Source organism: Rhinolophus hipposideros, assembly GCF_964194185.1.
Source record: "Rhinolophus hipposideros genome assembly, chromosome: 9".
Taxonomy (NCBI): Eukaryota; Metazoa; Chordata; class Mammalia; order Chiroptera; family Rhinolophidae; genus Rhinolophus; species Rhinolophus hipposideros.
The window spans coordinates 18,897,687-18,913,058 of record NC_138055.1 but is presented as its reverse complement, the minus strand read 5'-3'; the positions used below and the strand labels follow the sequence as shown (position 1 = coordinate 18,913,058).

At 34.5% G+C, this 15,372-nt stretch overlaps 1 protein-coding gene across 12 annotated transcripts in view; it reads right to left on the bottom strand.

The window, feature by feature from the left end:
- ANKS1B (ankyrin repeat and sterile alpha motif domain containing 1B) overlaps positions 1-15,372 on the bottom strand; it is a 915,638-nt gene that overhangs the window by 799,124 nt on the left and 101,142 nt on the right. For 11 of the 12 annotated variants that reach the window (XM_081058249.1, XM_081058238.1, XM_081058246.1 and 8 more), the window contains exon 2: positions 5,883-5,963. In XM_081058249.1, coding sequence (XP_080914375.1) covers positions 5,883-5,963 — 81 coding nt within the window. Of the gene's footprint in view, positions 1-5,882; positions 5,964-15,372 lie in introns of those variants that run through there. The other variant, XM_081058241.1, reaches the window with a different exon arrangement.

Sequence of the window (15,372 nt, the reverse complement as noted above, 5' to 3'; positions counted from 1 at the left end):
CAACTGCAAAAAGAAAGCAGGAAAAACTACAAATAAGTGGAGATTAAACAACATACCTTTAAAGAACAACTGGATCAAAAAAGAAATAAGAGGAGAGATCAAAAGACACATAGAAACAAATGACAATGAAAATACATCCTACCAAAATTTTTGGGATGCAGCGAAAGCAGTAAATTTATACCTTTACAGACCTATCTCAAGAAACAAGAAAAATCCCAGATAAATAACCTCATGTTACACCTTAAAGATTAGAAAAAGAAGAACAAATGAAACCCAAAATCAGCAGAAGAAAGGAAATAATAAAAATCAGAGCAGAACTAAATGAAATAAAAAACAAAAAGACAACAGAAAAAATTAATGCAACAAAGAGGTGGTTTTTTGAAAAGATTAATAAAATTGACAAACTCTTGGATTGACTCACCAAGCAAAAAAGACAAAAGACACAAATAAACAAAATCAGAAATGAAAGAGGGGAAGTTATCACGGATGCCGCAGAAATACTAAGGATCATCCAAGAATACAATGAAGGACTATATTCAATAAATTCAATAACCTAGAAGAAATGGACAAGTTCTTAGAAACATATAGCCTTTCTAGGCTGAATCATGAAATCAATGTTTGCCAGCTACAAAAATCAGTGCACAAAAGTCCACTGCATTCCTATATACTAACAATGAAATCTCTGAAAAATTTAAAAAATTCCTTTTGCAATTGCAACAAAAAGAATAAAATACTTAGGAATAAACTTAACCAAGGATGTGAAAGATTTATATATTGAAAACTATAAGACATTTTTAAAAGAAATTGAAGAAAATCTAATTAGACCGATAACCAGTCAGAAAATTGAATCTGTCATCCGAAACCTTCCCAAAAGTAAAAGTCCAGGACCAGATGGCTTCACCAGTGAATTCTACCACACCTTCAAAGAGGATTTAATACCTGTCCTACTCAAACTCTTCCAAAAAATTGAAGAAGAGACAGTACTCCTTAACTCATTTTATGAGGCCAACATTACCCTGATACCAAAACCTGGTAAGGATAACACAAAAAAAGAAAATTACCGACCAATATCTCTGATGAATACAGATGCTAAAATCCTAAACAAAATTATAGCAAATCAAATGCAACAATGCAATTAAAAGATTATACATTATTATTAAGTGGGGTTCATCCCAGGGACACAAGGATGGTTCAACATATGCAAATCCATCAATCTGATACATCACATAAACAAATAATATATCATATGATTATATCAATTGATGCAGAAAAAGCATTTGACAAATACAATATCCACTTATTATTAAAATACTTAATAAAATGGGTATAAAAGGAAAATACCTTAACATAATAAAGGTCATATATGACAAGCCCTCAGCTAGTCTCATAATGAACGGTGAAAAACTGAAGCCCTTTGCTCTACATTCAGGAACACGACAGGGCTGTCCCCTATCACCTCTGCTTTTCAACACAGTATTGGAAGTCCTTGCCAGAGCAATCAGGCAAGAGAAAGAAATAAAAGCATTCATATTGGGAATGAAGAAGTTAAATTGTCACTTTTTGCAGATGACATGATGCTATATATAGAAAACCCTAAAGATTCCACCAAAAAGTTATTAGAAACAATAAACAAATACAGTAAAGTTGGTGGCTACAAAATCAATGTACAAAAGTCCACTGCATTCCTATATACTAACAATGAAATCTCAGAAAAAGAAATTAAAAAAACTAAACAAAACAATTCCTTTTGCAATTGCAACAAAAAGAATAAAATACCTAGGAATAAACTTAACCAAAGATGTGAAAGACTTATATATTGAAAACTATAAGACATTTTTGAAAGAAATTGAAGAAGACACAAAGAAATGCAAAGACATTCCTTGTTCATGGACTGGAAGCATCACCATAGTTAAAATGACCATATTACCTAATGTGATACACAGATTTAATGCAATCCCCATTAAAATCCCAATGACTTTTTTTTTAAGAAATACAACAAAAAATCGTCATATTTGTATAAAACCACAAAAAAACCCTGAATAGCCAAAACAATCCTAAGAAAAACGAACAATGTTAGAGATATTACACTCCCTGACTTCAGCTTGTAGTATAGAGCAACAATAATCAAAACAGGATGGTACTGGCAGAAAAATAGACACACAGACAAATGGAATAGAATTGAGAACCCAGAAATAAACCCACATAAATATGGACAGATAATTTTCGACAAAGAAGTCAAAAACATAAAATGGAGAAAAGATAACCTCTTCAATAAACAGTGCTGGGAAAATTGGAAAGCCACGTGCAAAGGAATGAAATTAGACTGCTGTCATCATGTAACCAAAATTAACTCAAAATGGATCAAAGACCTAAACATAAGACCTGAAACAATAAACTGCATAGAAGAAAAGATAGGTACTAAACTTATGGACGTTGGGTTCAGAGAGCATTTTATGAATTTGACCTCAAAAGCAAGGGAAGTAGGGGCCGGTCTGGTGGCTCAGGCGGTTAGAGCTCCGTGCTCCTGGCTCCGAAGTCTGCCGGTTCGATTCCCACATGGGCCAGTGGGCTCTCAACCAAGGTTGCTGGTTCAATTCCGCAAGTCCCGTAAGGGACGGTGGGCTCCGCCCCCTGCAACTAAGATTGAACAAGGCACCTTTAGCTGAGCTGCCTCCTGGATGGCTCAGTTGGTTGGAGCGCATCCTCTCAACCACAGGGTAGCCGATTCGACTCCCACAAGGGATGGTGGGCTGCACCCCCTGCAACTAGAAAACGGCAACTGGACCTGGAGCTGAGCTGCTCCCTCCACAACTAAGACTGAAAGGACAACAACTTGAAGCTGAATAGCACCCTCCACAACTAAGATTGAAGGAACAACTTGATTGGGGAAAAATTCCTAGAAGTACACTCTGTTCCCCAATAAAGTCCTGTTCCCTTTCCCCAATAAAAATCTAAAAAAAAAAAAAAAAGAAAAGAATACATTTTCAATTTTTAAAAAAAGCAAGGGAAGTAAAACCTAAAATAAATCAATGGGGGCTATATCAAACTTAAAAGCTTCTGCACAGCAAAAGAAACCATCGACAAAATAGAGAGGCAACCAACAGAATGGGAAAAGATTTTTGCAAACAATGCCTCCAATAAGAGACTAATATCCAAAATATATAGGGAACTCATACAACTCAACAACAATAAAAAAATCCAATTAAAAAATGGTCAGAGGACTTAAAGAGACATTTCTCCAAAGAGGACACACAAATGACCAATAGACATATGAAAAATGTTCAACATCACTAATCATCGGAGAAATGCAAATAAAAACCACGATGAGATATCACCTCAACCCAGTTAGAATGGCTATCATCAACAAGACAAATAGTAACAAGTGTTGGAGAGGCTGTGAAGAAAAAGGAACCCTCATACACTGTTGGTGGGAATGCAGACTGGTGCAGCCACTATGGAAGGCAGTGTGGAGGTTCCTCAAAAAATTAAGAATAGAATTACCATAAACCCAGCAATCCCTCTCCCGGGTATCTACCAAAAAAATTTGAAAGCATCTATCCATAAAGATATATGTGCTCCAATGTTCATTGCAGCTTTATTTATGTTGGCCAAGACATGGAAACAACCAGTGTCCTTTGATAGATGCATGGGTAAATAAGTTGTAATATATATATATTACATCCCCTGAATTCAAACTTAAGATGGCCAGAGACCATCATAATGTATGCTTTGGGCTAATTTAATTTGGCTTCATTCCTGATGAATGTATATATATATACAATTGAATACTATTCTCCCATAAGAAAAGATGAAATAGTACCATTTGAGACAACATGGATGGATCTTGAGATTATTATGCTGAGCGAAATCAGTCAGACAGAAAAAGTCGAGAACAATATGATTTCACTGATATGTGGTATATAAAACTGAAAACAACAAAAGAACAAGACAAACAAATGAAGAAATAAAACTCATAGACACAGACAATAGTTTAATGGTTACCAGAGGATAAGGGGATAGGGGATTGGTAGATGAGGGTAAAGGGGATCAATTATATGGTGATGGAAGGCGAACTGACTGGGTAGTGAACACACAATGTGATATACAGATGATGTATTACAGAATTTTACACCTGAAACCTACGTAACTTTACTAGCAATTGTGACCCCAATAAACTTAAAATAAAAAGATATGTAGTAAAATCCCTTCACAGTGATCTTAATGATTGCTTTTCAATTCACTTAAATAATCTTCACTTTGTATACTGCCAATAGAAACTAAAAATTATGCAGTGGGCCACAGGGAAATATATCTCAATGGTTAGAACTTCATATAGGCCATTATATATACAAATCAATCACATTTACTAAACATTGGAATTCAAGGAGGGTTATGAATGCTAATGTTTGTTGGGACATTATTTTGAGAAGTGCTTATAATGCCAAGCTGGGCTAGAAGAAGAGTAGTATAAATCAAATGGTCAGGCCCAAGATCTTCTGTCCATTGTTTGAAAGCTTGTGTTTCCAATGGGATCGTCCCCTGAATTCAAACTTAAGATGGCCAGAGACCATCATAATGTATGCTTTGGGCTAATTTAATTTGGCTTCATTCCTGATGAGGCAGATACAAAAAAGAAAAAAATAATAATAATTAATTTAAAAGATTCAGATGGTAAGGATCTAGAGACATTTTGCACTCTACAGAAAGACATCAATATAGTTGATGTCCTAAGCGTTCTAAGCTAAATAATATAAGATGATATAATATAGAATAGGGACTAGTGTAAAGAAATGTAATTTGGGAATACTGATACTAAGAATCCAAGTGATGAAACATTAAGTTTTTGTTATTTTATGTAATTCAGATTATTCTCCAGAGAGAATGATAATGTTATATTTAAGTACTAAGTTTTAAGACAAAAATGTCGTAGTGACAAATAAAGACAAAAAGGATAAGTTTCTTGTGTGAGAACTTTAAGGCCATAAAATGTGATCAGGTTTGACTAAGTCCTTTGTGCCTCAATTCACAGAATAAAAGAAATTTTAGGTGGGAAAGCAAAAGATAACTAGCATTTCCTAGGCAGTAATTACCACATTTCAAAAACTGAAGTGAAATGAAATGATGCAGATCTGGGAAAATTAATTTGGATCATAGAGCAAAGGAAAAACACCAGGAAAAGACACATGCAAAGGGTCACTTTTCTTCTTATGGGGAAGAATAGAACATTTGAATCATTCAGAGGACTCCTCACACTTTGACTCTGTCACTAAACCATTAGGTTGCCTAGCTAAAACACTGGAAATAAAGTGGTTGTTATGGTTACACATTCTTCTACTCTCCATACTATACGAGTATATTACCACATTATTTGAAGCATAATCCTATAGGTTAAACAATTTTAAAACCAGAAAGACCATCGTGAATGCCAAAGAAAAAGCATTTTAGCTAAATTTGAAGGACTTTGAAATGGTTCATATACGTGCCCATCGCTCATAATAACAAGAATCTATTAAGATTTCACTCCTAGTGAATAATCCCATGTGAAGTGAAGATACCAAAAAAGATAGTGTTATGTTATTAAGTGGTCTTATCCCACTGCCTCTGCAAATCTACCCATGACTACCATGTTCTATCATGTCTTTCATTCTCCCTGTGTGACATTTCACTATTTTAGAGCAATTCTCTTGGTTTACTCTCTGCACATAATCATCCTCAACAACATTCCTACCAAGTATAACTTGTCAGTGCTGCCATCTGGTGCCTCTCCAAACTCATCTAAGCCCGGAGGACTCATGGCAACATGAGATAGGTATCAGACATAATTAAGTTCATCACATGGAACGAAATACACAAGGATTCCAGTCCAAATAAGGGGCACTTACTTATGTCCATTTAAGGCCGCATGGTGTAAAGCAGTGTAACCAGAACTGTCTGTGCAATTCACATTGGGGCCTCGCCAGATGCTGCAAATAAAGCACAAGGGCAGAGTTAATGGTTAAGCAGAATCGGCTTTAAAAAACAACAAAAAAGCCTGATAGTCCCACAGCCAGCAGCATGTTGCATATGAAAATTTTAGTCATGTAGATAATGACTACCATCTTTCATACATCCCTTTTGGAACAATAACTTCATTTATTTGATTCAAGGAAAATAGAGAATATAACTACCTTCAGAAATTATTAGCAAATGCAGGCCTACTACCATATATTAAAATCTGGATCCCAACATTCCCTATTATTTTATATCATTACTTAAACATTGGAAGCCATTAAAATTCAGCTATTACATTATATACCAAAGAATAAGGATTTATGACACCTGCCTCCTCCCTTTTAACACACTCATGCTGACATGGCAGTGATTTATATAACTTATATTTTTGCATTATAAGAAGAATATTGTGGAGATAATATGTAACTATATAAACTAGTCCAATTTATCCTTGAGCACTAAAATTACAAAAATTATTTTTAGCTTTTGAATAAATAAGGCATTGAAAGACATTTTTCCAAAAGTAGACCAAACAACAACTTTATCTAATGTTCATGATGATAAAGCCATCGAAACCGACATCTATGACAAGCTAATTCATGTATTCCCAAAATATTTATTGTACACATGTTGTATGTCACACATTAAGCTAGGCACTGAGAGTACAAAATCATAATTTAAGGTCATTCTTTACAAGAACAGAGTTTAATGGAGAAGATAGACACGTAAGCTAGCAATTACAAAGTAGTAAGATAACTGAGGGACCAGAGAACCACACAGGCATCTCTGAGAATAAATAAATAGCTATTCTGAATGAGAGATCACAACAGACTGAAACTACCGTGTTTCCCCGAAAATAAGATCCTAGCCAGACAATCAGCTCTAATGTGTCTTTTGGAGCAAAAATTAATATAAGACCGGTCTTATTTTACTATAATATAAGACAGGGTGTAATATAATATACTTAATATAATGTAATGTAATATAATATAATATAATATTAGGTCTTATATTAATTTTTGCTCCAAAAGATGTATTAGAGCTGATTGGCTAGGTCTTCTTTTCGGGGAAACACAGTAAGGTGGGACAATGAAAATGAGTAGAATACACTTATTCAAAAGTTAATTGAAAGGACAAATCAGTTAGATGCAAGGACCAATTGAAGGAAGGAGGAAGTGGTCATCTAGAATGACTCAGCTTTTAAGCTTAGTTGACCAGAAGGAAAATATCAACATGAACTAAGATGTGAAAAAGAGAAGCAAATCTTGGAGGACAGTGCAGATGGAGAGCAAACAATGACTTTAGATTTGGAGACACTAAATTTTAAGTACATGACATACATACGTATAAGTAAAGCTCTCCAGAAGACTATAAAAATATATACTTAGAAGCATGGCTCTGAAGTTAGACCTGAGTTCAAAACATAGCTCCATTGCTTGTTGGGAAAGGGTGGGGAGAGGGGAGCCCTGGATGAGTTATTTAACCTCTTTGAACTTCAATTTCTCATCTGCAAAATAGAAATGATAATAACAGTACTACTTTGTAGTGTTGCTGAGAAGATCAAATAAATCAATACCTATAAAGCTCACAGGGCATTACTAGAACACAGTACTAGCATGTGTTATCTTTGTTAGGACACAGTTCAACAAATTGTTAGAACAAATTTTTAAATAGAAGGTAAAATCATGGGAGTGCCTGATATCAGATTCTGTAAGAGGGAGAGGTCGATAGACCTCTGTACATGGGGGCAAAGTGAAATCCTCTCTCAAAGATAGATATTAGTTAAAATCTATCAATCCTTGGTTAAAAAAAAAAAAAAGAAAGAAAATCAAACTTGAGTTGTGTATATAGCTCCACGTATAAAACAACTCAATATCTGAAAATCTCCCAGCCCTCACTGAAACTCTCGGAGAACCCATATGAAAGTATCTAGTGAAAAAAAAAATGAGAGAAATTCAGGACAGACAATAGAACCATCGATAATTAACAAAACAAGAGTCCAACAGAGGGAAAGTTTATATGAAGGACATTGAGAGTTGTCCAGGAGTAGAAATAAAAACAAGAGAAAGCATTGTGCAATTTAAAACAGGAAACTTCCAAAACGGAGTGAAGAGGTCAAGTTAGATAAAAATTAAACAATTTATTTGGAAATTAAGATCTTGAGGAGACTATTGTCCAAATAGTCAATTCTAAGGTATTAACATTATTTTGATCTCAACTTTGTTTCAATCCAATGGTTTATTTTATGATATCTTACCTCCTACGAATAAAAAATGTGACAATTAAATCAGAAAAGTAATAAAATTTGCATGTTTTACAATTTCATTAAGATTGTTAGGCTTTTAACATTTTTCTAAAAAAAAGAAGTCAATCCTTGAAGCATTTTCAATTTCATATTATATTCTTAGAATTTTTGTACTTTTGTTCCTTCTGTTAAACTCATCTGATCCTGCCCTATTAATTTCCACCTCTGTGCCTTTAATCACACCCTTCTAATAACCTATAATAGATTCTCTAAGAATAATATCTTACCATTCCTCCAAAGCCCAGATCAAGACTCACCTACTCCTCAACCTTTTCTCTAAACACTCAATATAACAACTATTTAATAAATACGTGTCAAATTATGTAAATAAAAATAAAGGATTATTTTTATGCCATAGATGAAATAGGGTTAAAGCAAATATAATGTATTCATTTAAAATAATCTATGAAAATATGGTAAATTGCATATGCTGAATTACAACTGTAAAAAAATTTAATAAAATGAAGCACAACAATATGCATAAAATACTCCAACTAGGAGGTAATTGTGTTTGTATGAATGTGTGCATGTAGAAAATTTCTGAAAGAGTAGAATTGAGTGCCTTGGGGTGGGGGGGAGGGATACAAACTGTACTCCCTTTTCTATCAGATGAAGTTGTTCCTTTACCTATATGTTATTTTTATAAGAGTTTAAATTTTAAAAATAAATAAAATAACCCATGAAATAAAAACAAAACAAAAATCCAAAAGGGAATAAAAAAGCAGAAGGGGGAACAAAAAATAGATAGGACAAATAGAAAACAAATATTATGATGGTAGACTTAAATACAACCATATCAGTAATTACATTAATTATAAATGTTCTAATCATCCTATTTGAAAAGGAAAAATTGCCAGACTGGATTTAAAAAAATGAGACCCAACTATATGTGCTCACTACAAGAAACCTACTTTTAATAGAGAAACACAAACAGATAAGAAGTAAAAGGACAGAAAATCCATACTACTGCTAATGAAAAGAAAGCTGAATAATTATATTAACATTGGACAAACTAGATTTCAGTGCAAAGCATTTTTAGAGCGAGAGATAAAGTCATTTTATAATGAAACAGATCAATTTATTAAGAAGACATAATAATCATAAATGTTTTGTGCTTCTCATAACAGAATTTCAAAATACATGAAGGGAAAACTATTAGAAATGCAAAAAGAAATAGACCTATTCATCCATGCTTAAATATTTCAATACCCCTCTCTCAATAACTGATAGAAACAAATAAACAGAAAATCAATGAGGGTTTAGAAAGCTTGAATGCTACTGTCAATCAACTTGACCTAATTGACATCTATAAAATACATATTCTTTTCAAGTGAACACAGACAATGCGTTTACCAAAATATACCACATTGTGAGTCATAAAAGAAATCCAATAAATCTAAAAAGATTCAGAAAATTTCCATCTTCATAAATAGAATTAAACCCAAATAAAGGAGAAGAAAGGAAATACCAAAAAACAGAACAGAAACCAATGAAATAGAAAATAGGCTAACAGAGAAAAAAACAATGAGATCAAAACTAATACTTTAAAAAAAAAGACTCTATAAAATTGATAAATCCATAGCCAAACTGATGAAAAAAAAATAGAAGACACAAATTACCTATATCAGAAAAAGAGAGATAGTATCACTACATATTCTAAAGATATTAAATGGATAGTAGGAATATAATAACTTTACACCAATTAATTAGAAAACTTATGAAATGGATAAGTATCTTGAAAAACAAAAACTACCAAACACTAAAAAAGAAATAGATATCCTGATTGGCCCATACATCTATTAAAGAAATTAAACTTGAACTTGTAGTTAAAACATTCCCCATATGGAAGAAGAACTGACTCTGGATGGTGAGCATACAACATATAGATGATATATCATAGAAATGTACACTTAAACTTATGTAATTTTACTAACCATTGTCATACCAATACATTTAATTAAAACATTTTTTTTAAAAAGGAAACATTCCCCATAAACCAAAACAACACGAAACAAAACCTCCAGGCCCATATGGCTTCAATGGAGAATTCTCCCAGACATTTAAGAAAAAAGTAATACTAACTCTACAAAAATTATTCCCAAATATTGAAGAGGCAAAAATTACTACCTAACAGTCTATGAGAGTAACATTCTATGAGAACAAAGATATATGACAAAGGAGAACTACAGGTCAATCAATATATCACTCATGAACATAGATGCAAAAATTCTCAACAAAATTTTAACAAGTTGAATCCAACAATATGTAAAGAAGATACTACATCATTATGTAATGGAATTTATCCCAGGAATGCAAATTTGTTTCAACATTCATTAATTACCATATTAACAGACTAAAAAAGAAAAATCATAAGATGATCTTAAGAAATATAGAAATAGTAGTTGCCCAAATCCAACATCAATTCTTAATAAAAACTGTTAGTGGGACAGCCGGATGGCTCAGATGGTTAGAGCCCGATCTCTGAAAAACAAGGTTGCTGGTTCAATTTCCACATGAGCCAATGAGCTGCACCCTTTGCAACAAGATAGAAGACAACGAGGTGCTGCTGAGCTGCCAGAGGAATGCCTGGATGGCTCAGTTGGTTAGAGAGCCAGCTTTCAATAATAAGGTTGCCAGTTCAATTCCCACATGAGATGGTGGGCAGCGCCCTCTGCAACTAAGATTGAACACGGCACCTTGAGCTGAGCTGCTGCTGAGCTCCCGGATGGCTCAGTTGGTTGGAGCGCATCCTCTCAACCACAAGGTTGCCAGGTTCGACTCCTGCAAAGGATGGTGGGCTGCACCCCCTGCAACTAGCAATGGCAACTGAACCTGGAGCTGAGCTGCGCCCTCCACAACTAACTGAAAGGACAACAACTTGAAGCTGAACGGCACCCTCCACAACTAAGATTGAAAGGACAACAACTTGACTTGGAAAAAAGGCCTGGAAGTACACACTGTTCCCCAATAAAGTCCTGTTTCCCTTCCCCAATAAAATCTTCTAAAAAAAAAATGGTGACTGGACTTGGAGTTGAGTTGCACGCTCTACAACAAGATTGAAGGACAACAACTTGGAGCTGATGGGTCCTGGAGAAACACACTGTTCCCCAATATTCCCCAATTAAAAAATTTTTTTTAAAAACTGTTAACTGGAAATAGAAGGAAAGTTCATCCACCTGGGTAAAAGATATCTACGAAAACCCGACAGCTAACATCATACTTAATGATTAAAGACTGAATATTTTCCCCTTGAGATCAAGAAAAGGCAAGAATGTCTGTTCTCACCAATTGTATTCAACCCATAATGAAAGCTCTCTGCTCCTCTTCATTCGATAAACAGCTGCATCCCTTTGTACAACATCCTGGAGACATGTTGAGTAAGGTCACAGTAAATGGATTTGTCCACATTGAGTGTCTGGTCACCTGAACTGTTTTTAACTCTGGTAAAGTGAATTTTGTCACCACCAATGACCCCTTCATTGACTACGTGATCTACATATTGAAGTAAGATTCCATCTTTAGCAAGTTCTATGGAACAGTCAAGATTGAGAATGGGAAGATTGTCTTCAATGAAAAGTCCATCTTCATCTTACAGGAACAAGATCCCACCATCATCAAATGGAATGATGCTGGTGCTAAATATGTTGAGGAGTCCACTGGTATCTTCACTACCTTGGAGAAGGCTGCATTGGAGCCAAAATGATCATCATCTCTGCCCCTTCTGCTGATGCCCCCATATTTGTGATAAGCGTGAACTCTGAGAACTATGACAATGCCCTCAAATTTTCAGCAATGTCTCCTGCATCACTGACTATTTGGCCTCCCCTGGCCAAGGTGGCCATCCAAGACAACTTTGTCATCATGGCGGGACTCCTGACTACAGTCCATGCCATCACTGCCACCCAGAAATCAAAATTTTGTTTTAAAAAATACCATTTACAATGCATGAAAAATATAAAATATTTAGAAATAAATTTGACAAAAGATGTACAAACTGGTACAATGAAAAGTATAAATTACTGAGAGAGATTAAAGAGGACATAAATAAGTGGTGAGATAATATGAGGTCTGACAATTAAATTTGCCAACTTGCCTCTGTGCACTTACATTGGCAACATTGTACAAACAGCTGGGCAAGGTTTCATAACCTTGGTATATCAGTGTCTCACAGCTGTGTTCCTGTCAACCTATGGCAGTGTCTTGCTGAGTGGTGTTCATTATTGTTGTTGTGTGTTTTTGTGTGCCATCATGAGAATGTCTGAGCTTGAATTAGAGCAATGAACAAACATTAAATAACTTGTTAAACTTGGCAAGAGTGGAAGTGAAATCAGGGACATGTTAGTCTAAGTTTATGGGGATAATGCCAGGAAGAAAATGGCAGAGAACAGATGGATTAAACGTTTTTCTAAGGAGAGAGAACATGTCACTGATGAAGAGAGGTCAGTATGAACAGTAATGAGCAGAATTGATGAAAACATTGCAAAAATTCTTTGAATTGTGCATCAAATTGTTGGCTGATGGTGAGAAGCATGATAGACCAGGTAAACATCGATAGAGAAACAGTTAGGACAATCTTAACTGAAAATCTCGGCATGAGAAAGATGTGTGCAAAAACGGTCCCAAAGGAGCTCACCAATGAACAAAAGCAAAGAAGAGTCAAAGTTTGCCCAGACCTTTTGGAGAGTCAAGACAATGTTTTGGGCTGTGCTATCACTGGTGATGAAACATGGGTGTACCAATAGACCCTGAAACAAAGTGTCAAAGTGCACAATGGAAGTCAGCCAATTCTCCAAGACCAAAAAAGTTCTGTCAGAACAAATCAAGAGTCAAAATGATGTTGCTAACCTTTTTTGATATCAGAGGGATTATTCATTATGAATTTGTACCAACTGGACAGTTAACCAAGTATACTCTTTGGAAGTGCTAAAAAAGCTGCGTGAAAAAGTTAGATGAAAATGACCTGAACTTTTCGCCAACAATTCATGGCTCTTGCATCACAACAATGAACCAGCTCACACGGCACTGTCTGTGAGGGAGTTTTTAGCCAGTAAACAAATCACTGTATTGGAACACCCTCCCTGCTCACCTGATCTGGGCCCCAATGACTTCTGTCTTTACCCGAAGATAAAGGAAATATTGAAAGGAAGACATTTTGAACACATTCAGGACATCAAGGATAATACAACAACAGCTCTGATGGCCTAGCCAGAAAAAGAATTCCAAAATTGCTTTGAAGGGTGGACTAGGTGCTGGTGTTGGTGCACAGTTTCCCAAGGGGAGTACTTCGAAGGTGACCAGAGTGATATTCAGCAATGACGTATGTAGCACTTTTCCTAGGATGAGTTTGAGAACTTAGTTGCGAGACTTCATATCAAGTTCATGGATCAGAAGACTTAATATTGTTAGGATGGTAATTTTTCGCGAATTGATCTTTAGATTCAATGTAATTCAATCAAAATACCAGCAAGCATTTTTGTAGAAATTGACTACCTGTTTTAAAATTCATATAGAAATACAAAGATTCTAGACTAGCCAAAGCAACTTTGAAAAAGAAGAACAAAGTTGGAGACTTGTACTACCTGATTTTCACACTATGATAAAGCTATAGTAAACAAGACAGATAGTATGGTTTTAGAGTAAAGCTAGATCAACAGAACAGAATGGAGGAATAGAGTCCATTTAGACTTATACGCAACTGATTTTTGACAAAAGCACAATGCAAATATATTAAAGAAATGAATTATCAAAAATCGTGCCGGAACAAATGAATATCCTTAGGCCAAAATAAATAAAAAGAGTCTTTATCCGTACTTCGCCATACCATATACAAAGATTAACTTTAAAATGAATCATGATTTAAAAAGCAAAACCTAAAACCATAAAACTCCTACAAGAAAACATAAGAAAAATTTTGTGACCTTGGGGTAGGCAGAGATTCCTTAGATATGACACCAAAAAGAAGGAACTCCATAAGAAAATTGGACAAATTAGACTTCATCAAAATTAAGAGCTTCTGCTCTACAAAGACACTATTAAGAAAAAGAAAAGAAGATGGACTGGGGGAAAAATTGTACATCATATTTTCTGATATATTTTCTGATCCAGAATAGATTTTAAAAACCCTCAAAATGCATTAATAAGAAAATCAACAACCTAATAAAAAAGTGGGCAAAAGACTTGAACAGATACTACAACATAGAAGATATACATATGGCGAGTAAAATATGAAAATGTGCTCACATTTCTTTAGAGAAATGCAAATTAAAATCATAAGATACTATGATTAGAATGACTACGATTAAAAAGACTTCATATACCAATGCTTACAGGGATACAAATCAACTACAACTCTCACATACTTCAGGTGGACATGTAGAATAATACAACTACTTTGGAAAACAATAATCAGTTTCTTAAAAAGTTAAACATACAACTATCACGCAATCCAGTCATTCCACTCTAAGTATTTAATCAAGATAAATAATAGCATATGTCCATACAAAGACTTATACATAAAATTATTCATAATAGCTTTATTTATAATGGGCCCAAACTGAAACAACCAAAATGTTCATTAACAAGTGAATGGATAATCAAATATATCCATACAATGGAGTACTACTCAGAAATAAAAAGGAATGACATATTGAAATATGCAATAACATTGTTAGAAAATCTAAATCAGCAAGATTCTCAGATTCCCCTCCTCTTCTTGGAACTGCAAAATGGGATATTTAGTCTCTGGCATGAATAAAACATGTGGTCTCTAGGGGATAACAGGCAAAATTGAGGGCAAGGCTGCGAAACGACATAAGGTAGGGAACTGAACTTTTATCCCCCACAATAATTAAAACAATTTTTCAGTACTATTTATTAAATAGTTTTTCCTTTTCCTTCTTCTTTCAAATGTCAATTTTATCTTACACTAAATTCTTATATGTATTGCTGGTCTGTTTCTAGGGATTCTCTTGTATTCATTGATTTTTCTATTCTGGCACTAGAACCACATTTTCTTGGTATTGTTTTAATTGGTGATCGATGCTACTACCATGTTTCCCTAAAATAAGACCGGGTCT